Genomic DNA, 25,412 nt, shown 5'->3' with positions numbered 1-25,412 from the left:
TAATAATAATATATATAAATAACTAACCAGAGGCACGTTTTCGGGGTAATTTAGTGTGAAATATTGTGGATGATTAATTTAATTTAAAAAAAAATTCAAAGAAACAAAAAAAAAAAAAAAATAATAATAATAATAATAATAATAATAATAAAATAATAACAAATAAATAAATTAATTAATTAATAATACACATAAATATAAACAATCTAATTAAAATTAGCTCCACTATTACATGTGGATCTAACACCAGCTAGTTGGAGCTCATGTCCACCAATCAAAACCTTACTTGCAGAATCCTGCCAGTGATTTAAAAATAATTTGAAAACATTCCGAATTATCAGTCTTCAGTTTTACATTACAAATTATTTATTTTATAAAATAAAACATGTTTTAAGGCATTCGTAATTCACACGAAACATGTCAAATACCCTCAGGATAATTCGGAATGTTTTCAAATTATTTTTAAATCACTGGCAGGATTCTGCAAGTAAGGTTTTGATTGGTGGACATGAGCTCCAACTAGCTGGTGTTAGATCCACATGTAATAGTGGAGCTAATTTTAATTAGATTGAAATATAAATAAATAAATAAATGTAAAAAATAAATTCGACGAATTTCGGTGTGGCCTGTATGCGTGTTACACCGTCCTACGTCGGTAAAATATTTATTTATCATTTTATTCACACACATTTAACACCATAATAACTTGTATTTATTAAAAAAATAACTATAAATAAAAAATAAATAAGAGAGCAATATTTCGCAGTGTAAATTGTTCCCCGCTTCAACCCCATGTGATCACATCTGGAATATCCCAGAGCTGATAATAGTAACAGCTTAACGTTGACATCTAGATCTGAGGCATCTTTTGGGGTTTTTTTTAAATGGTACACCATATGTTTTCCACAAACGTACATAACTGAAATATGTTTCTGTATTTTAGGATGCATTCAGTAAAGTTTCTCTTATTGACCATCAAAATTATTTACACTTGCATGTGTTTTAATTTATTTGTGGCGTGTATAGGTGCTTTATTATTTGTTTTTAATCATTCACAGATTACCACCGACATTGATATGAATATACAATCATTAAAGGGACATTCCTGAGTTTGCTCAATTGTAAATGTTTCCGACCAATAAACTATTTCTACGATTGAACTTACATATTAAGTATATTTTCTTGTTTAGAATATCAGTGTCTGTATATTCGACGTGTTTCTGGTCGTCTTAATATTTCTAAGAAGCCCAATTGGATTTTGTCTTCAAACAATTTCGTACGTACGAAAAAACTATATTTTAGGACATACAATGAAATTTAACCTAGTACAAATATTAGACCGGTCAGAAACACGTTTAATATACAGCAGACTGGTTTTGCTTTTACAAAACGTTAAAAAAAAGTAATAAAGACTGAAATTGCACCCAGGTGCAATGCCGTCACATTATTGCGTGAATTTCACTCCGATAATAATCTGTCGACAACGTCATAAACTGTTGGGCGACAATCGGAAAAATCCGTCAATAGTTGTATATTTTATTGCTTGATTGATATAAATCGATTATAACCGATCGCGATATTCGATACTGAAATTTAAATCGATCCAACACTCGTGGAACACTTCGTCTATTTTCGTATTATATGGCGAACAAATGCGAGATTTTCCGTCAGTTATCCGGAAGACGTTGTGACATCACGTCATCCGCGAAAGAACTTTGTAGTTGCCAAAATTCAAATTTTATACATTTCTAAACATATTTGCAGCCTAACCAGATAGAATGTGGAGTAGAGTAGGTCACCATTATTCAAACTTTATGCGTTGGCGTCATAAAAAGCCTGACAATCCTAGACTAAAAGCATACAGAACTGTAATTAAGTAAGTTTCAACGTATTTATGATGGTGATACCCCTTTCCGGGTATGACCAATTTTCATACCATTTCATTTCCTAAAATATAGCATGGGACCCTGGTGATTCGAGGTACTTAATAATTGGATTAGTATATTTTAAAACTGCTTTGTAATTTATTATAATTATTAGTCAAAGAAATTTTTTAATTGTTAGCAACTGCAGAAAAATCTACATAGGCCTATTTGATGCAATCAAAAGTACACGCATATAATATTAAAGGGACATTCCTGAGTTTGCTGCATTGTAAGATGTTTCCGACTAATAAAATATTTCTACGATTAAACTTACATATTAAATATATTTTCATGTTTAGAATATCAGTGTCTGTATATTCAATGTGTGTCTGGTCGTCTGAATATTTGTAAGAAGCCCAAACTGGATTTTGTTGTCAAATAATTTCGTACGTACGAAAAAATAAATTTTAGGAAATAAAATGAAAATTTAACCTAGCACAAATATTCGAATGATCAGAAACATTTTTAATATACAGCCACTAATATTTTATGGAGAAAAATATATTTGACTTGTAATTACAATCGTTAAAAAGTCTTTGTTAGTTGATAACATCTTAAAAGTTGAAGCAAACTTGGGAATGTCCCTTTAAAGGGACATACCCTAGTTTCAAAATGTGAAAATTAACACTGCCTTTAGTTATCTACAAACGTGTAACATATTTGGATAAAGATAAAAGTGAGTGAAACGCGAGTCTATGACTTTGAAATGGTGAAAATTAATACCCTCTAAAATTAAAGTAAAACTCGATTCCATAACTGCTATGTCTCAGACGCTCGTGCGTTTTTAAAAATATGAGAAATGCATTTTGTGATATTAAAAACACTGGGATGATCGATAATCTAAACAATAAAATCTATGTAAAGTATGATTTCCGTTACCAAAAACGGCTCCAATAGTAAAAAAATATGCCTTAGTGTTTAAAAACTAGGTTATGTCTTTTTAATATTAATAACAAATAGTCACACACTCTGGACTTAAAACTTGTTAGTAATTCCTGTCTCTGGAACCTTTTATTTGGTATAAGAATAATTTTTCTTTTTTATTGATGAAAAAAGAATTAATGATGTAAATGTTAATTTTGGACATAGTTCTGTTAATGGATCAGGAAGTGTCATTTCTTCATTTGTTGATAAATGTAATGTCATTGGTTCATGCATGCTCACAAGCTAAAAAATAGAAAAAAGTGATGTGTGTGACTATTAATGTGTGCTACATTTGATTAACTCCATGACAAAGCCTGTACAGTAGAAAGTAGGGAGTTAATTAATGCTTTATAAACTGGAAAGAAACATCAAAGATATCAATTGTAAAATCAAATTTGTTTTTTTTAATGTTCACTATTTGGAGGCAGGTGGGGTGGGACCCACAAAAAATTAGTCTTTGTAAACAGTTTATGTGCCACTACCAGTCGTATGGTTAGTGACACTCTGATGATTCGTATAGTGGTAGTACTCTTTTATAGTCGTCACTGTACGAGCGCGCGTTGTGAAACACTCGTACAACGGTTGATAAACTCGGAAGATCGATCAAGTTTAAGGAAGATTTTAATAGGTTATAAGTTACACATTTCACAAGTTATAGTTCAGTTCTTCTCTGGGTATCTCGTCACAGAGTTAACTGATAGGATGATCGTGGTTCGGGATAAAATGTTCACAGGAACTGCATCTGCCTCATGTTATCATCGGATGTTTCAGTTTTACTTTCGTCAGAAAGTATAACGACCGGCTGGGCCAACAAAGTAGTTGATTCTTGGATTGCCGTGGGCCGGAGCTTTTCGTGGTTGAGAAAAGACTGTCGATAGAGCTTGCTGGCTCTTCTTTTAAACACTACTGGCACGAGGAAGGTATGCGGGTCATGCAGCGACATTGGTCGGTTGAGGCCGGATCTGTCCGTCAACACAGTCGTACGCGGTCATCTCGCATCGTCCACAAAGTTCATATATGAATTATAGACTGACCACCGCTGGCCCATCGCTGTTCCTTTAATGTCAGGAGAATTAGTTTGGAGATGTCTGGACTGACTTCCGCTGGCCATCGTCGTTCCTTTAATGTCAGGAGAAATTAGTTAGCTATCTGTTTCTTTAATGTGAGGGTATTGTGTTACATTTATGATAGCCTATATGTAGATACTTATTAATTACATCTTATATTCATGTATGTACCAGCCTTCACTGAAGGTATTTTTGGCTTAGCATTTGAAATAATATGAAATTTTCAATAATTTTATTTGCAATTTGTAAAAACATTGGTCAGGATTTAAATGAAACAGCAGTACATTTACTTAAATCTATTGTGAAGAATTTTGTCTGCTCATGGAGATTGAAATTATATTGTCTTTCTATATTTTTTATATTGTAAACACAAACAAAACAGATCTTTATTGGGTAGGTAACTTGTTTTACATGCTCATATATACCACTGCAGGGGTTTTGAACACACCCATCCCGAGTCCAACCTCCGATATGACTTTATTAGAAATACATATTAGCAAAAGAATAATTAAATAGATCTGTAGTTTAATAGTAACATAAAAGAAATTAAGAACACCTTTCTATTTAGAATTTAAAAGTGATAAATAAACAAATTACTCTTTAATATGAATAATCTGATTAATATTAGCTCTACTGGGTCTACCAGTAGATCTAACAGTATTGCATGGACTCCCATGTCCAGATGACATTTCATCTATAAATAACAATTTTAATATCGACCAATTACACTTCGCCTTTTATAGCCTTATTCGGGAGCATACAAATTCTAAAAATATCGGGCAAGACTATTTATGTGATAGGCGAACTTGTTGGTCTATTTCAACATTGAAAAAACAGGGGGAAAAGAGCAGTAATAAACTCTGGATTGTATACTAGTATAAACAGATTTTATGGCTATACCATCACAGGTTTTTTTTTTCCGTCTTGAAACAAATTTTATATAAAATTTTATATTGCAATTAGTTTTCGGCATACTTTGTAATTCACCTGAATCGTTTCTTATACCCTCAGCATAATCCCGAATGTTTTCAAATCACTGGCATGATTTTGCAAGTAAGGTTTTGATTGGTCGAATGAAAGGTCAACTGGATATGAGCTCCAACGGGCTGCTGTTAGATCCACATGTAAAGGTGGAGCTAATTTTAATTAGATTGTAATGTGAATAACATGAATGAAGTCTCTACAACAATTATGTTTCAGTTTCAGCCCACTTGAAGGAACAGCTCGTTTTCCCAAATTGGAAGATTGTTCCCACTTCCACTATGGTTTGGTTGCATTCAGAGAACTTAAGGTATTTGTATATAATCAGGATTTCGAAGGGTAAAATTATGTACCCGCAAATCTTGAAAATTAAGGGATACATTTTTATAATGTTCAGAAATATTTTGTAAGGAGAACAGCTGTTTAAAATATGTCAAAGTACATGAACTACAGTATCCAATTCCAAGATTTCAAACCTATAGCCATCCAGTAGGGGCACTTACAATCTGTTTGTTTTTAAAACATACCTTCAAATTATTTTTTGGCAAATAGCCAGAGATTCAAATTTCTTCATTGGTTTATTGTTGGTACATTGATGGTATAGTGTTTGCCTACTTTAATTGTTTATTTTTGATACATAATATGTATTTTGTTTTTCTAAAGTTGAAACTCTGTGAAAATGACACCGACAGATGTCAGCACAGTTATCATGATACAAAAGAACAGACTTACTTGGTTGAAGTATCATCAGCGAAAAAAACTTGGACAGTTTGCCGGACCTACAGTGACTTTTGTATGCTTGACTGTCGACTTCATTTGTGCGTTTATAACCGAAGGTTTAGTGACTTGCCAGAACTTGTGCCAGAAGAACAAAGTAAAAAATCTAAGCAGGTGAGGTAATATTATAGAGTGAAAATAACTTTGTACACACACTCTTAATGAAAACTACGCCTAAAAAGAAAATATTGTGTTTAAGGGAATGTACCAAAAATGTTTTTAGGTAGGGTACATGTAGGTCTGCTTTTTATACGCCTATAACGGTACTCTGGTTGAAGGAAAACACAAAACATTTTTTTCAACAGCAGTATTAAAGAGAAGCATATACAAAAAGCTTATAGTGATTTATATATTTATCACTCATGAAAATGAGGAATTCTGAATATAGTTGGAATCCAATAAGAAATAAAGAGGAAAGAAAAAGTTGCTTGTGAAACTGATTATCAGAAAGTATATTGTGTACATTGTATTTTAAGCGGCATTTTCTTCCTATTGCCTGTATGTTTCGAGCCTTGAATTAGACATTGCATTAAATTTTGTATTGTAATAACAAGCTATCTAGACGTGATACATATTTATGGTATCATTACATATACTTGAATATCATTTCAGGAATTGGTGGAATTATTGAGTCAGTACCTCAATCGATTTTCAAGGCTTGCCACCTGTTTAATAAACTGTGGTTTAGTTCTCAAATGGCTGGAGGTACATATAACATTTCCTACACTTAATACATATCAGCTCATTTATTCTTTTTATACACCCATCTATGATGGGTCGTATTATGGTATGGCATTGTCTGTCCGTCGATACGTCCGTCTGTTAACATTTTCTTGTCAGGACCATATCTTACATACAGACACATTCAGGATCATCAAACCTCACATGTAGGAAAAACATGGGATGGCGGTGTGTTGTGTACTATTACTAGGTTGCTGTAACCTACTTTTCACGGTCTACTGCACAGAACAGTAAATCCTTGTCTTGCATACAGATGCATACTGGACCATCAAACCTCACATGTAGTAGGGATGACAGTGTGTCACATACTATTACTAGGTCACTGTGACCTACTTTTCACGGTCTACTACACATAACAGTAAATCCTTGTCGGGACCATATCTTGCATACAGATGCATACAGGACCATCAAACCTCACATATAGGAACAACTTGGGATGGTGGTGTGTCACATACAATTACTAAGTCTCTGTGATATAAATAAGTCAAATAATTTGTCTATTTTCTGAACATCATAATTATTGTTTTCCATCAAACTCGTGACGGCCGTATCATGTACCTCACCGGTACTCTTGTTAAACTGTTTATGTGTCAAGGTGTGTTTAATCAAAAATATTCCTTTCCTTCCACATTACCAAGCAGCTGTGATACATGGATGTGACAGTATTTTAAGTCTGGGGAAAATGTTGGTGTAGTGACTGTATGTTGCCACAAGGATACTTTGTTGTCTTCATATTCAATTATATAGGTGTTCACATCCTGTCTTAATGACAGCCTCTTGATCTCACATGTATTGTATTGTTTACAGATTGATAACCTTGGCAACCGGCTGGTAACAATGGACAACGGTGGCATCAACACTCCAGCTGTTGCTGTTGCCCATGTGATCAAACGTTACAATGCTCAAGCTGTAGATGAGATATCACTTGAGGTTTGTAAACAAAATGTAAATAATTGGCAACATCTCGACATGGGGTAAATTAAGTGTTGTTGTTACAGGCCTCGAATTTGGCAAATTAGAGGGCAAGGCCATCTGCCCCAAACTAATGGAGATTTTTTTAATGCATTACAACCAGAAAGCATGGCAACAATTATATAATACAACAGTACACATTCAAAATAAAGAAGTGTGAATGATTTCATAATAAAACAATTTTCAGAAGTTGTCTTTGAGTATGATGACTGGTTAGTACCCTGCAAAATAAGGCTACGCTAGTTTGGCCATGAGACTGTTTAATTTTGACGGCATTGAGGCATATGACTAGGGCATTACAGCAATTTTCTACTTGGCCACCGTTAAATTAACATAAAATTCTTACGGTATATTATAGCAGTAAAATAATTATTTAGTTTCTAAATCCAACGAAATAAGTTAGTAAATCATTTAAGTCGATGAAAGAGAGAGAGCCATTCTAAAAACTATACATATTACAATACCACAATCCCCCAAATAAAATAGTATACCACCTTTGGTTGAAAAGCTCAGAAGTGAAGCACTCTAGTTTGACATTTCACATTTCATACAATAAATGTATATTATGTTGTTTTGGTCTGCCCATATGTGGGTATTATGCAAATAAATTATTGTTATTTGTATTCTTACAAAGAATGGATCTCACTGGCCAAAAATAAAGGTCTGATGTTAATTATAAGTGACGATTGAATAATGCCTAATAACAACTCTTTGTGGAAAATAACAAAGACAACAAATTCAATAACGTATTCAATAAATTTCACATAACTATGTAGCCGGAGATTGCCGAAGGTGCTGCTAAAATATATGTATGTCAACATAATACAACAAACCATTCTTCATTAATTACCTTTCCAAACTGTACCCAAATGTTGTTTTTTCATAACTCAAAAAAACCTACATTATTCGATATTAGTTGTAAAAATCCAAAACAAAACATTACAATGTTACATCATCTCATGCCACATTTTTAAGAATCTTAAAAGTTAAGTTATCTTTCTTTTTATTTTCCACATGAAAACTTGATTCCAAAATGAATGTACATGTATGGTGTTTATGTGATGCTGATAGTATTTTAACTATATGATATTTTCATTAGGTTGGCGATATTGTATCAGTTATAGACAAGTTTCCCTCTCATCTCACATCATGGTGGCGAGGAAAGAAAGGCTTTGAGGTAATTATATATACTCTTCAAAGTAATTTTAAGTAGGGGATATTTCATTTCAAATAACAAGTAGACTCATGTCAGGCCACCTTTCACGGCAAGACATGCTGCTAGACATCAATGGTGTACACATCATAGACAATGGGCAGAGGTAATGTCTTCTGATACAAAAATTAGACTTCCATGATGGACATGACAATGTTTGGAGATGTGTAAGTGAACAGTATGTCGACACCAACCTTTACTCTTGACTGATTTGGAGGTGGGTCATTTATGGTGTTGGGTGGCATCACTGTGACTGTCAGAACCCAACTGCATATTGTTTCACAAGAGACTCATGAGCAGGTACTACCATGGCAACATCGTTGCACCCTACTCTTGTCATGCTGGATGACATTTTGTTTTTCAGAACTGATCACTATGTGGTAAAGAAACATTTTTTATTTATATTGATTTTTATTTTTGTTTTTCCAATGTTATTCGAATTGGTATGGGTTTAAAACTTACTAATATATTTTTACATGAATTTTAACTTTGTTCATTAAAGAGTTATATATATGCCAGTTCATCGGTTCCCTTTTTATGCAAATGGACTATAAATAGGATTATTTTCATTAAAAATAAACATTTATATAATTGTGGAAAAACAGTAAAGACCTGTGGAAAAATTAGGTTATGACAGTTTTACGATATCGTAGTGCTAAGATAGCTTTGAAAATATGGACACTGGGCAATACTTCATCCTCATTTCTATTCAGAAAATGGTTGGAGAGGGGGTGGGGATCAACACCAGATGAATTTATTGTTTTGATTATAACTATTTTCTAGGTTGGTTTCTTTCCAACTGAATGTGTAGAAATAATGGAAGACACAATTCCTCCTTTTGTTGCATCAAGAGTACTGAAACCATCCATTGTAAGAGAAAGATGTGAGTAGTCCGTTTTGTTTCATAGTGAAGGCTTATTTTAATTGATTCTGCTGAACTTTGTAAGTACATGTTACTAGTACTACTTAAAATTAAAGTCACAGATGTGTAAATTGGTGTCCCAAATTTTCCTCTTAAATTGTGTCACTTTTTTATTATTACAATGAACTTTGGTTTGTTTTTTGTCATTAAAAAATAAATTATGATTGGCAGTCCATGTATCAACTTAAAACAAAGTACATGTATTTTGTTTAAATACAGGTGCATGTAATTCATGACTTTCCCCACCATACCTTATCTTCACCATTGCCTTTTAGAAAAATAGCATAATATGTTGCAGGGAAGATGTTGTTCAGTATTGTGTCACCATTTGCTGTGCATATTAGAGATTGCTACACAATGTTAAATCATTTTTAATTTATTAGCAGCTGTTACATATTAAAATTTGAAAAATAAAATATTCTCTGTGGAGGTATTGTTACGTTGATCATAATGATTTGTGTTTAGTCATGACTGTTACATATTATTTTATTTGTATAAAAAAAGTACTTATTCTCCTTTCAGTTATATGTTTTTTGACCTACCCTAAACTTTAAGTGCATGTAAATCTTATTCTTTCAGCTTCTCGTAAGCGAGGATTGCTGAGAAAAATATACAGGACATTTAGGTCAAATAAGAAAGTATTTGGAAGTGACCTGACAGAATATCTGCTGAAATCAGGGTGTGATGGTAGGATACAGCGAATAAGATATTGTGGTTCCTAAAAAGAAAGCCATTTTTGCAAAACAATGAACAAAACAAATCCTTAAATTGCAAAGTGTTTACTAATATTTTAAAACATTTTGTTAGAATTTACAGTAATTTATTAGCAAAGTTTGAGATAATTAATGAAACAAATAACAGTAAATTAAGACATTTGGTCATGGAACATGTACAATAAGATAGCTAGGACAAACTACAGGAAATATTAATTTTTATTTAAAATTGTGCATTGAAACTACAGGAAATAATTTATTTTTATTTAAAATTGTGCATTGAAAAAAACTAGTTTGTTTTAGGGAAAAAACTAAAATGTCGGTCTCTGGTCAGACCAAAGTTCCAGAATTTATGCCGCGATGCAGCTTTCTTTTTTCTTTTCTTTTCTTTTTTTCTTTTTTTTAAAGCATGGATTGCACAGAAAAGATGGGTATATATATTTTTTTATATGCTCCTCATCTGCCTTGGTCCATCCTTAATGGCCATTGGTGCCCCCTCCTTTGTCTTGGTACTCTAAATATTTTCCTAATCAGTCACCTGGGGAGTTCTATACAACCCACAGGGTTACTCCTACAAAATCGACGTCATACTGTGGGAAATTTAAAAAACGTTGATGCGCGAGGGTCCAAATTGGCCAGAGACCAGAAACCAGAAATTTATTTTGTTGGCCTTAATTATGTCTACTTCAATTGAAAATTCAACTCATTAGCAAGATTCTGATACTGTAATATTAGTTAACTTTTTAATATCTTTTAGTGCCAGCAGTGGTGGAGAGGTGTACAGAAGTTATTGAACACTACGGTATTGTCGACAGTATTTACCGCAAAGCAGGAGTAAAATCAGATCTCAAGAAACTCAGGTTAGTTTCATTTAAATTGCAAACAAGATTATAACAGGGATTAAGATACCGATGATGTTTGACCAGTCTTCACCAGAAAAGTAAGGCGAATGATCACTACAGCTCCCTCAACACTCTTCTGGAAAGTTTTCAGAAAGTGACAATTTGATCACCTTGCTGTAAAATAGTGAAGACTTTTTGATTGTATTTACCAATTAAGGGGGCGGGACGTAGCCCACTGGTAAAGCGCTCACTTGATGCACGGTCTGTCTAGGATCGATTCTCATCTGTGGACCCATTGGGCTATTTGTCGCTTCATCCATTGCACCACGACTGGTATAATCAAAGGCCGTGGTATGTGCTATCCTGTCTGTGGGATGATGCATATAAAAGATCCCATTCTACTAATGGAAAAATGTAGCGGGCTTCCTTTCTAAGACTATATGTCGAAATTACCAAATGTTTGACATCAAATAGCCGATGATTAATAAATTGATGTGCTCTAGTGGTGCTATTAAACAAAATAAACTTTAACTTTGTATTTACCAGTTGGAACAAAGAGGATTAGTCCTCTGGGTTTGTATATAAAAGTAAAACACTTTTCCCATTAATGGTACAGAAAACATGTCAATTTTAATTTTTCTTCATATTTTGAGAACAATTATGTATTCTCTGCTCCTGTAAATGTTTTAGCATTGATGTATTTTCACCTTAGACAAGCTTAAACTATTCCAAATTCAACTTACTCAGAGAGGCAATTAGATTTAATCCTTAATTAATTGTAGATTCTGTCTATTATCCGAACCAAATTGTTAACAACTACAAAAAATTACTCTCCTACCTTTAATTGCCGTTAGATTTCCTCCAAAGTTTGTCCAGGCAGAAATCTTAAAAAAACCCCATTACAATGACACAGATTCCACATACCAGATGATACCTATGTCACCTATATCGACTTTGCTGAGAGCGCATAGGGCAAAAAGCATGTAATTTTGTGCCAGCTGCCATTTTGACTTTATGGAATATTCTTCAAGAGGGGTGAAAGGATAGGACTTAATCTAACAACGTCATAACATATGATATAAAAGCAAATGTGATGACATCATATTATTTTTATTTTTTTTATTATTATGATTAATTTTTTTTAAATGATACCATTAGAGATCATTGATTTCATATTAATTGTGTCAGATACTTTGGAGGCTTTCACACCTCTTGAAGAGTATTCCATAAACAAGCAACATGGCAGACGGCAGAAAAGTGCATGTATTTTTCCCTATGCAATCTCAGCAAAGACGATATCGGCGACATCATTGCAGTCTCATGTGTGGAATCTGTATATTTGTAGTGGTTTTTTTGCGATTTGTGTCTGGTCAAACTTTGGAGGAAATCTAACGGCAATTAAAGGTAGGAGAGTAATTTTTTGTAGTTGTTAACAATTTGGTTCGGACAATAAATGTACAGTATTTTTACTCACATATAAAGGCATGAGTTCAACAAGGGTCATGATCCTGATCTGGTGGCTGAATCCAGGAGCAGGATTCATACTATCAGCTCCCTACTGAAGCTGTATTTCCTCGAACTGCCGAATCCACTTCTCACACACCAGCTGTATGACAAGTTTATTGTAAGTGTGCACATTTTTATTACACTGTCAGGGTTTGTGCCAGAAAGAAATATTTGAGTATGGCGCTATGGAATTGAGTTTTTAAAATGGGGGTTCCAAAAAAAAATGAAATTTAGGATCCCGCACATGTGTGTTCCTATCACTGGTCACGTTGTAGGTATGGCGTCATACCCAGAAACCCTGACTGATGGCAAAGATAACCATGCATGTGATATATTCTGTCTACCACAATGTGAAACATGTCTTTTGATAGGTCATGACCTCCAATCAGCTGATCGACTGTGCCATACTGTATGACTCCACATAAAGTATCAGCATAATACTTATAAATACTTTTGTTTTGCCTTGAATACATTTATAGTATTGCTTGTGTTAACTTTATTGAATCATGTAGCATAGGATTGCAAAATTTAATTGACATTAACTAGCCAAATCAGGTGGCCACCACATGACGTCATGCAAAATAAAGTCTTTTCATTAGGTCTGTGCATTCCCACGTCTTGTTTAGTTATGTTGAATGTAATTCTGTCCCATTTTTATTCATTGTTGTAAGGTGTAATAAACAATACTTAGTTATACTCATTCCCGAAAGAGACCATTTATACTACAACTTGTGTTTTTTCTATTGTACATATCATTTGCTTTCCCTCATGATGTACAATTGAAAACACATAATTTGTAATATAAACAGTCTCTAATGGGAACTCATTTAGTATTCTCTATGTTTTCAACCTGTTCAGGGCTATCACTTTTGGATGTGCTTTGTTTTATTTTGTCATTTGTTGTACATTCTTTAAATTCACAGAAGGTGGGATAAAACCAGTGTTGGATTTATTATTTGTTTTGACTGAAATTTATTTTTTAAGATTTTAATAATTAAATAATTAATTAGAGATTAATGTACACTTCCAAAGTAGTACGTTGTTCTGTTACACCTGATTGTAGTGAACTTCATCAGTGTTATAGGTTTTTGGGATTACAATGAACTGCTTTACACAAAAATACATGCAAACATGGAATGTGGTGTACCATGTTTATGTTAAAATTTCTAAATTTGTACAAAAATTAATACAATATTTTTGGTCACATCATTTATGGCTTGTGTCTGACTCTTTAAATGTAAGTATATGTAATATATTTTGACAGGATGCGATTCGTAACGAGAGAAACAAATTGACAAACTTACATAATGTTGTAAAACAACTTCCATTGCAACACTTGAGGTAAGAATTCTTTTATTATTACATGTATTTTGTCATTATCTAATTTATTATTATTTTTTTAATCTATCTCTTTAAATAAAAAGACACACTGATTTTTCCCATGCCAACCAATTCTCCACAAGATACAATCTATATGTAGTGAGATACATGTAAAGCATTAAAGAAGTCCTAAATTATAGGTTACCGTATATTGCCGTGTATTAGCCGATACCTTGTATATGCCGACCTCTTAGTTTGACCCTAAATATCAAGTACAAAATCATCGGCTTCGTGTATAAGCCGAAGTCATCTTTTGTCCAGTTGTACATTGTATTGGTTTCAATAATACTGTCAACTGTCTTTTTTCATTGTATTTTTTCCCTTTAATTAGAGACACGGTAATCGTCATCACAATGCTAACGTCTTCCATGCCGTGCAAAAATAATTTAGTACCGATAAATCATAACAGGAAAATAAACAATTCAAGCTGTAACAACATATCATTGCACATAAGTAATTAAATTATTCACTGGACAGCAAATAATAAACTCATAAGGTATGTTTAATCCCTGTTTTACCCTCCACACAGAAAAACGATTCTGTGGTTCATGGCTGTTGTTTACACAGAATTGTGTAATCCAATCAAATAAGAGCTTACAAAATGATATAGACAGAGGTGTCAAACAAAGATAGCGGAACACGTTTTTACCATTGAAATGACAATAAAACAAGTAATTTTTATTATTATTCATCAAACTATTAATGCATTCAAGAACAAAAAACTACATAATATTGCATGATGGGGTGTTTTATTTATATTGTGCACAAATTATTGTTACATAAGCTGTGAAAGGCTCTAAGGGTCTGATCAAAATTTATAATTCGGGGTCGGGAGTGTTTTCGATCGGAATTTTATGAACCAATTTGTTGTCTCCGTGTATAAGCCGACTCTCTTCTTTTGGAAAGTATTTCTAGACTTCAAAAGTCGGCTAATACACGGCAATATACGGTACTCAGAAATTTTGGGTTATATTTTTAAATTTATTTTATTATATTTTTTGACTCAGATATTTTTTAATGAAGCTCGATTATAGAATGGAGACTTCTAATTTGTTTACGTTGAAAGTATGTTGTCGGTGTGTTTTGAATAGAGTCTTCTGTTAAATACTTGCAGGATGTCACATGAATTTGGTAAATCTATATCAAAGAAATGTGAATAACGTAATCTTGATCAGAATATTTCAACATGTATTGATTTGTCAATCAAGGTTTGCGGTTTGATTTTGTTAATTTGCCATGTGATGTTGATAACTTAACAAGTGTGCTTAATAATGTTTTTGTCATATTATATACCATATTAAAGTATATTTTCTGGCGGACTAGTAGAAATTCTGGTGGGCTAGTAAATTTTAGTTGGTTCTGGTCTGACAGGCTACTGAAATATTTTCCATTTCTACACCCCTGGCTGTTGATTGATGGATCTATGTGCTCTGGTGGTGTTGTTAAGCAAAACAAACTTTTAACTTTTTATTGCGCCATGTCCTAAGCATTTTGTTAATACAGTACATTTTATTAAATATTTTTGTGTGTGTTCTAGAATGAAAACGCAAAACAAATATTTTTCAATATTTTGTTGTGATTAATGAAAAATATATTTATTGGACTTAAAATAACAATTTATGAGAGGAAGCCATTGATTTGTACTTTTATCTGGGTTTTAAATCTTGGTTTTGTTCTCGTTACACATACAATAGCAGAAACACACAAAATGGTGTGAAATGCGTTCACTACATGCTCAATCATGCTGCATGCAATGCACGTGAAATGCCAGTATGTGACACATAAAAGTCACGTAACGGTGTCATATTCCTCGTCACATTAAGAATGCCACGACTCGGAGAAGAACAAAGGGAGCGAACATTGGGCATGGTTCAAGGGGAGACTTCACAAAGACAAGTTGCTAGGACCTTCAGAGTCCATCCATCAACTATTGGAAACTTGCTGAACGTCATCAACAGACCGGGTGTGTCCGTGATCAACCTCGACCTGGTCAACGTCCCGTTACGACCCCACGCCAAGATCGGCAGATTCAACAACACCACCACCGTGACCAGTTCAGAACTGCAATGATGACAGCAAGCAACACGATAGGATGTCATGGAAGGCCTATCCATCCGATGACGGTCATCCGTCGACTCAGAACGGCTGGACTCAGATGCAGACGCCCGTACAACGGTAACATCATGACACCGCGACATCGTGCTGCGAGACTACAGTTTGCTCTCCAGAATGGTAATCATCCACCAGCCTTTTACTGGAGCATTGTTTACTCAGATGAGTCCGGTTTCTCTGTCTAGTTTGCTGATGGAAGAGCACATGTGTGCAGGAGACTCCATGAATAGTACGCTGACGGATGTGTGAGGGAACATGATCGGTTTGGCAACGGTTGTCTTATGGTATGGGGGGCAATCAACTGTGATTTCAGGAGTGATCTCATCATTGTCCACGATGCCCTTACAGCCCAGCGTTATGTTGACGTTATTCTAAGACCAGTTATCCAGCCACTTTTGCGCCATCACCGAAGACCAGGAGGTCCCCTTCTGTTTCAACAAGACAATGCCCGTCCACATACTGCAAGAATTACCCAGGCATTCCTGCAACAAGCCGGTATCACCGTTGTGAACTGGCCCGCCGTTTCACCGGATTTGAACACATGTGGGATGAGTTAGGACGTCGTGTACGTTACCACCAGCCACCACCGCGTAACATCGTTGAGCTTGCACAGGCGTTGCAGGAGGAATGGAGGAACATTCCTGTGGCTTATTTGAGATGTTTGTGCCAATCCTTTCCCCGTCGTCTTCATGCATGCTCACGGGCCAATGGTGAACACACCAGATACTGACCTTGATATGGGGGGTTGAACTTTTCGATTACAAATGCAACTCGATTACTGATGATGACTGGCCATATTTCCATGTGAATGTATCTCATGAATACCAGTCATTAATGTTATATTACATTATCCATCAATTCATTAATAGTTTGTCGTTATTTGCAATGAAAAGTTGTTTTTGCATTTTCATTGTGTTTCAATATATTTTGTCTACTGTTTTCATTTTAGTATAGTTGTATTGTTTCAGAACTGCTGAATATTTAATGAGGCATCTGGCTTATGTAGCAGAACGTGACATGTATACTAACGTGAAGTTGAAAACCATGGCTTTCATTTGGGCCCCAATTCTTCTCAGGTAAACCTGTTAGAATGTATATTACGATACAAACTATTTTTTATTTGTATAATGCAACCCCTTCAATTTAGAAAATGTCTATATATGGCACACAAAAACCCCAACATGCCACTGCAAAAGAAAATTTGAATAAAGTCCACAGCAAAAATAGTGCCACAGAGAATTAAAAACTTCATGGCAATGCCGTGGTTGATAATGGGAAATTAGTCAAATGGTGTTAATGTTATGAATGTTGATATAAATTTGTTATCCTCAAGCATTTCAAGGTATACTAAAATGTTTAGTGTCAATTTGTTTTCATAATAGAGAGAAAGAGGAAACCTGTTGTCACCACTTAACTACTCCTACTCCATTGAGTCCACTGAAGGTGATCGATCCTATGACCCTTCACTCTTCAAGTAAATGCTCTACCACTGAGCAAAATCAAGCCACACTTGCAGATGTTCAAACTATATGTCTCATAATTATGCATTCTAGATTCCAGCAACTAACTAGCCTATTAATTTTTTATGTTATTAACAAGACGGCCATTGCTAAATATACAGAACTTCACATAAAAAAATTTCGCGTCCTATTTATTGCACAGTTTATTTTGCACAAGAATATGTACCACAAGACCGCATAGTGGTTGAGTGGTATATTCTTGTGTAAAATATAAAAACTTTTTTAATTTAACGTCATAACTACACTTTCTTAAATTTATTGATCAGTCCTTTCATGGATTTACTTAATGTTAATAATCATACTATGCAGCAATCTTGTGTAATGTTTCAAATACGATGTGAGGTAATTTGCAAATCAGACATGACATCGGTAATAAAAAGGTGCTTACTCCAGTAAGAATAGAAAGGGAATTCCCCATTTACAAGTTCCAATCCAGATCGCACATGTTTGATACAAGATAAGTTTATCACACAGTTTGAAAATGTCTTTATCACTGTAGTAAGATTAAATAGGTATGTAATAAATATTAATATCAACAGGTCCATGGACCTTTTCCCTTTCCTCTAGACTGTGACATAATTACCCATTCTAGATTCCTAACTAGCAACTGATTATCCTATTACTTTTCATGTTGTTATTATCAAGACAGCTATTGCTATATATTAATATGAACAGGTCCATGGACATGGAGCTGGATGTGATGGCTGATCCAAAGCAGATGGGTGTCGTTGAATGTCTCATCTGCTACAGCAGTGTCATCTTCAATGAAAAAGCGGCGCTGTATTCCATGTCTGAATTTCACAGTGGGTATTGTGTGGCGATATTGTCCACGTAATTCGTAACATGAACATTGTCAAGATCAGAAGCTAAAATGTTCAGTGCAGAAAATAAATCCAACAGCATATTTTATATTTGTATTGTGTTTTGACCCCAAAACCCTCTCCCTGCACACATACCTGTGCATTTAGACCATTGTGCCTGTACAAAAGTGATACATCTTTTGGTCTCATGCCAATGTTCAATCTCAAGAAATATAATACAAATATCGGGATGATGACAATTCGACTTGTCCAAAAATCCTAAAGTTAACAAACCAAATACAATATACTTTGTTTTTTTTATTTAAAGACATTTAAAAATACTTAAACGAATTAATCCTTATTTGAGCTGAGATCATCGTGCTGAATTTCAATTTATTAATGTAAAATAATAAAAGTTCTTACCTTGAATTTTGATGAAATGTGTTTGATAGTTGTTATTTTGGAAATTACTTAACATTTTGAACCAATTCAGAATCTATTACGTACCTCCAACATCCACATTTTGTACTAGTTTTTAAAAATTGATACTAATATGTATGTTGTAAGAGATGCACTGTATTTATTGGCAATTAATTTAGTTTTCCTACTTAAATCAAGTCCTCACTTTTTAAGAATCCTGAACACCACTGGCACTTTTTAATGAGATTCTTATTATCTTAAAATTAACAGAAATTTATCTTTGTTTATTCATTGAAATACATGTGTTATATTAAGCTTTTTAGCATGTTGTGAAAAAGTAATAGTTCTGAAAGATTTTTTTACTGTCCTTTAACAACTGAACTAAGACACATTTCATTTCCATTGTGTTATACTTTTATTTAAGCAAATAAAGCAAAGCCTGACATGAAGTTGTTAAATATGTCCAAGTCGGAACGTGTGATGTCCTTAGAACAGGCGAGACAGAAGAATGAGATTATCACATCGGCCCTCGATCCAACTCAGGTGTACATCAGTGTGCCACTCTACCACGACAGGTACAAGTACTTTATTTTTATTAACGCTGCACAAAATATGACTGTGTGTGTGTGTGTGTGTGTGTGTGTGTGTGCAGCCATGGTGGATCCAGAGGGCGATCACATGGGTCTTGTGAAACCCAGTTGAAGTGCCATTTTTTTTAAAGTTATCATTCACAATATACAGCACTAAACTGCCTTCAAAACATGTTTGAGTATCATTTATTTTAAATTTTCTAAGGAGCATGTCCCCAAATCCCACTAAAGATCTCTCCCTTTGGGAGCTGAGTTAATTTGTCATCAACAAACACATATTGTCCTTTTTATACTTTTATGACACACACTTCCCTCCCCCTCCCCTTTACAATATCCTGGATCTGCTCCTGGCAGTCACAGATCTACAATATCTAATAGAATATTCGAATAGTGCGATCCTGCAATCATGTCATGGCTTTTGTCTTTTAAAGACAGAAAGGAAGAAAAAGAACCACTCAAAAACCCAGCTATATCTTTAGGTTTAGTTTCACCTTCAGATGTTACAGCGCTCGCTCGATGCACAGTCGGTGTGGGATCAATCCCCATCAGTGGGCCAATTGGGCTATTTCTTGTTCAAGCAAAGTGCCCCACGACTGGTATATCAAAGGCCGTGGTATGTACTACCCTGTCTGTGGGATGGTGCATATAAAAGATACCTTGCTGCTAATCGAAAAGAGGAACCCATGAAGTGGCTACAGCGGGTTTCCTCTCTCAATATCTGTGTGGTCCTTACCCATACGTCTGATGCCATATAACCATAAATAAAATGTGTTGAGTGCATCGTTAAATAAAACTTTCTTTTTTACTTTCTGATACAGCCATTATAAAGCAATAATGTGTTATTGATAAGTTTTCCATTTGTAGTTTCAATAGCAGAGAGGAAACTGACAAAGAAAGCTCCATTTCAGATCGTGCTTTTCCATGTAAGAATTAATTTGTTTAATATATGTTAATCAGTTTATACAGTGAAACCCCTTAAAACTGGACCCTCAGTAAACCGGAAGTACCTCAAAACTACTTTTTTCACAGTCCGTTTTTAAATATCGGTACAGAACAAAACCTGTCTTAAACTGGATACCCCTTAAAACAGGACTTTTTTTAGGAGGGAGGTCCAGTTTGAAGGGGTTTCACTGTATATTGAAGTGGTTTCCTTTGGAAATATAGGTTTGATAATTAATTTTCTAAAGGAATGAACAAATAAATGTTTCATGATTTTGAAGTGCATTGATTTTTAACAAATGTTGTGCAAGTGAACATAAATGTTTGATGATGTCTGTACTGAAATTAAAAATTTATAAACTAAGAAAAAAGTGGGACATTTTAAATGTATTTTAAATTGTTGAAATACCATTTTAAGTATAAGTCATTCCTAAATTAATTGTTTTGTCTTTCAGGTATCGAACTCTTAAACATCAATAACAACTTCTCGCTGGACTGTGATGATAACCTGCAAAACAGTGAAGGTGAAATGTCATTATTCTTACAAGACAAATAATGTGGTCTGTCTGTCTGTCTGTCCGTCCGTCCGTCCATCCATCCATCCATCCATCCATCCACATAAAGTTTTCTGGATGGTTTTTACAATACATCGAGATATTGAGCTGAAATATTTTTGTATAGCTTTATCATATACTATTATACCCCTGTCACACTCTACTGTGATCATGCTGGCGCTCCCACTGCGACCTGAAAAGTATGAAAGCGTGAAGCAAAGCGCAGTAAGGTCGAACGATTTGGTGACACATTGGAAACCGTCAAGGACGGGAGAGGGTTGCCATGAGCTACCTTGAACGCCAAACCTTGGCGCTTATTTTGTCCATGCATGCACAAAACAAGTGCAGCGGGTCGGCACTCTTGACTAGAGCAGTGTAATGAAGCAGTACAGTCACCACAGCAGCGCAAAGCGAACTACATGAGCATATCATGGACGTAGCAACAACGCATAGAAGCGTCTTGGGGTCGCACAAATCGTCCCCTGCGACTGCTGTACGCTTATTGGCCTCTCAATACGTGCCTCTCCCGTTCTTATTGCGCTTCTGCTACGCTTTATGGGATTGTTTCCGTTCATTCTACGTCCACACTGCGCTGCCACTGAGATTATGATGCTCGTTATACGTCCAAGACGTTGTTCCGACGTTTGCAATAGGTTCACAATGTGATCCCACTTCCACTGAGCCCCCCCTACACACATTTTGGTATAAATACAGCTTCATCATCTATACACAATCAGTGTGCATCTGCTCTTCCCCATGTCCGCAGACAGGCAGAATGTGTTAATTGTATAGCTGCTAGCGCATATGCAGGCACAACAGGCACAGGAGGAGGGAAGAAGGGAGAGGAGATGCTGGGTTCAACCATGGTTAGACGTGGGGAGAAGAGTTCAATTCGGCCACTATCACTGCCTAATGCCTGAGCTACGACACAAAGATCCTGCATCCTTCTTCAACTTCCTGAGAGTACCACCAGAAATGTTTGATGAGCTCCTTGCCAGACTTGGTCGTTCCTCGTATTCAGCCTTGATACATGTAGTCAAGATTACTGATATCCACTACTAGCGCCCTCTATTGGAAGAAAATTTGTAACACCGATTATGTCCCTTACACGATGACATCGCTGACCAATCACAGCATCGGTAACGTGACAATCTTGAAAGCAATATCAAAAATTAACCGCCGGACGCTGACGCTGCCATCTTTGTTTACAATAACAAGGGAATCTATAAGGAGCGTTGCGATTCGTTGCAATCAGATCTCATCACATCCAATGAAATTTAAGCATTTTGTGGCACGATTTCCTGACGACATGTATCAAGGCTGAATACGAGGAATGAATATTAGCCTTGATTTATGAAGATGCTCTAGAGGATGACTCAGCTGCACTGCTTTCCTCTGGAGGGTCTTCCTCATGGGAGCTGTGAGCAGACTCAGATGGGGGAGGACTGGACAGCCGTGGAGACTGTGATGGAGACAGCCTTCCTCGACCTCAGCCTGGAACCTTCCCTCTGGCAGCAGACTTCTTGGTTGTTAAAGGCATGGTGCACACACAGCGGCTGAAAGTAGACTGATGCCCTCAGGTTGCAGGAGGCTCTATTTATACATGCTGCGCACACACAGTGAGTGAGTTGCAAACATATTGAGAGCACAGTGAAAGCGACATCGACGCACTGAGAGCACACTGATGATCAAACTGGGAATTCATAGGGTCGCAGTGAGAGCGTACTGTAGGCTACTGAAGCTGTCTGGTGTCATGGATCTCACAATTTTCAGCGAAGTCACTACGCTTTGTTGAAATATTTCATAGTCCGGGAGTGCAAAGTGGTTGTCGGCTGATCGCAGTAGAGTGTGATAGGGGCTTTACAGATGATGTTTGACTTTAATGACGATTTACCTATTTTGACAGTTATGGCCCATGAACTTAGGAGATACAAAATTTTTATTTCCGAACTTTATTTTTGGAATGCCTCAAGATATTGAGGTGAAATTTTGTTTATAGCTTTATCATGTACTGTTACAGATCAAGTTTAACTATCATGGGGATTTACCTACTTTTCACAGAGTTATGGCCCTTAAACTTAGGAGATACAAACATTTGTTGGGCCTGGAAGGGGACATGTATAGTTTCGCATTACTCTCAGAATGCTTATTTATTTATTTATTTATATTTTCAGCATGTTATCAGTCTACAGATTTACTGGTGTTGCCTGGCGATCTGTCATCTTCATTTTCCACATTACGCACATTTATTTGAATTGTTTGACTTGTAACAGTCAGTTACAACACAGTCTAGTCAGTTCTAGAATGATCGTTATCCGTCAACAAAACAGAACACCGTGCTTGCTTGCCTCATGAATGGAAGATAAAATCATCAATTTGGTCAAAATGACCCCTATTAGAAATTGGGTGTCCGGCACAACAAGTCTTGTAGGTAGGGTCAACAATGTACTCAGCTGGCCGTTTAGGCCCATATGTTCCTGTTAATGTAATATTTTTATCTTTATAGTTATTAACTACAGCATTTGTGAGAATGTAGAAACTTTATTTCTGAAGAATAAATATCTTGATCTGTATGGCAGATATCGGATAAGAGATGAACTGAAGGGAAACCCCCCCACTTAATTCTTTTACTTATTTTCACTAAAATATTTTTACATTTTATCTTATGCTAGACTCAGACTGTCAACTGTCATGACAAAGTTGGCCAATGACAGCTGCGTTGTAATTTATTCTACTCCCTACTTAAGACGGGTGCACTCAGACTAGCAACTAGACAGTCATAGAAGTCATGAGAGCAGAAAGTTGGCCAACTTTGTTGTGGCAGTTGGTAGTCTGACACTAGCATTATGTGAAGTAAGTTGCCCCCACTGGGGTTGGGTTTTTCTTTTCTTCAGATTTTTCTGTGGGGGCGGGTTGGGTGGACAGTAACTTGCATTTAATTCTAGCTATACTGTTACTTATATTGTATATGTTCTTCTTTATGTATTGTATGTTACTAAGTGTTTTATTATTTACCATTGATACCAATATTATCACAGACCTTAGTAGAGGACCTTGAAGTGAAAAGTATTATATTAAGAATTGCTTGGTATTAATTTATTATTATTATATTATACTATTATTATTATTATGTTCTCAACTATTGCTTGGGTGTATTTACTATATACATGTATATTTACACTATATTTCCAATGTTATTTGTTTTAAATGGAAACAATTTCTTACATTTCAAAAGATGTGTGAATAATAAATATATTTTATGCAATTTGTGCTATTTGTTTTATCTTTCTGATACATGTATTAGTGGCGAATCCAGAGTGAAATCGAGTAGGGGTCACAACGAGGCTGTGAACCTGGCAATGGAGAAGGGACTGGGGGTGGTAATTTTACAATTTTTAAATATTGTTATAAACTGGAAGGGACAGATGCAGGATTTTTCAAGGTAGTGGATGCAACGCTTAAAAAGCAGCTACAGTATTCAAAAGTAAACTAATGTATTATCTGTATCTATCATCCACAGAAGTATTTAGCTGAACAAATTAACATATTCCCACTAAAAAACAATAAATGCATTATTTTCATCTGCTAAAAATGGGATTTTTGAAGACACTCCGAAATTCGGTCGGGGTTAAGGGTGGGAGGTGCTCCTCCAACATCCTCTTTGATCTACGTGTGCAGTCCTTTGGGAGAGTTGTTCTTATGCTTAAATTGATGCAACAAACTGAATTGAACTGAATTAACCTAGTGAACATTTCTTCTATTCTTTATTAATATGTACTGGCGTATGTCTGCCTCTCTCTTTTTTCACCAATGTGGGTGTCCCACCACAATATAAAATGCTGGCTATGCCAATCCCTGTGCACCCCCTACCCCACACTTTCCACTTCATCAGTCCTTATAAAGAAACAGGTAAACAATCAATCAACCTGTTGCCACTTATCTCTTGATACATCCATCCAACATTTGCAGGAAATATTGGACCAGAACAGCACTGTAGTTGGATGTCATCATTAGGTAGTAGGGGCGAGGCGTAGCCCAGAGGTACAGCGCTCGCTTGATCCGTGGTCGGTTTGGGATCGATCCCCGTCAGTGGGCCCAGTGCACCACGACAGGTATATCAAAGGCTGTGGTATGTACTACCCTGTATGTGGGATCGTGCATATAAAAGATCCCTTGCTGCTAATCTAAAAGAGTAGCCACTGAAGTGGCGACAGCGGGTTTCCTCTCGAAATCTGTGTGGTTCTTAACCATTTGTTTGATGTCATATAACCGTAAATAAAATGTGTTGAGTGCGTTGTTAAATAAAACATTTCTTCCTTTCGTCTTCCATTAGGTATGCACAGATATTTTATATTTTTACAAATTTAAAATAAATATGACTATAAATGACAAACAGTGATCTTTTCCCACATTTTCTGAAGTTAAACAATGTTCAGACGAATGTGTGTAGTATCTCTTCGACATCAATAAGCATACTAAAACGTCAAAGCATTGTTGACGTCACGTCAATGGTA

At 35.4% G+C, this 25,412-nt stretch overlaps 1 protein-coding gene across 1 annotated transcript; it reads left to right on the top strand.

Moving 5' to 3' along the window:
* Positions 1 to 1,687: 1,687 nt before the first annotated feature.
* Positions 1,688 to 24,163, top strand: LOC121379299 (rho GTPase-activating protein 32-like). Its single transcript, XM_041507849.1, has 17 exons — positions 1,688 to 1,876; positions 5,117 to 5,207; positions 5,561 to 5,788; positions 6,287 to 6,379; positions 7,223 to 7,345; positions 8,487 to 8,564; positions 9,384 to 9,483; positions 10,102 to 10,209; positions 10,993 to 11,095; positions 12,560 to 12,701; positions 13,848 to 13,924; positions 17,044 to 17,151; positions 18,271 to 18,398; positions 19,240 to 19,390; positions 20,270 to 20,328; positions 20,800 to 20,868; positions 23,073 to 24,163. The coding sequence occupies exons 1-17, from the start codon at positions 1,779 to 1,781 to the stop codon at positions 23,150 to 23,152; spliced, it is 1,836 nt and encodes a 611-aa protein (XP_041363783.1). The 5' UTR covers positions 1,688 to 1,778; the 3' UTR covers positions 23,153 to 24,163.
* Positions 24,164 to 25,412: the final 1,249 nt, after the last annotated feature.

This window comes from Gigantopelta aegis, chromosome 8, assembly GCF_016097555.1.
Source record: "Gigantopelta aegis isolate Gae_Host chromosome 8, Gae_host_genome, whole genome shotgun sequence".
Classification (NCBI taxonomy): domain Eukaryota; kingdom Metazoa; phylum Mollusca; class Gastropoda; order Neomphalida; family Peltospiridae; genus Gigantopelta; species Gigantopelta aegis.
Note: the sequence above shows the minus strand (reverse complement) of the source record. Positions and strands in the feature narration are given on the sequence as shown.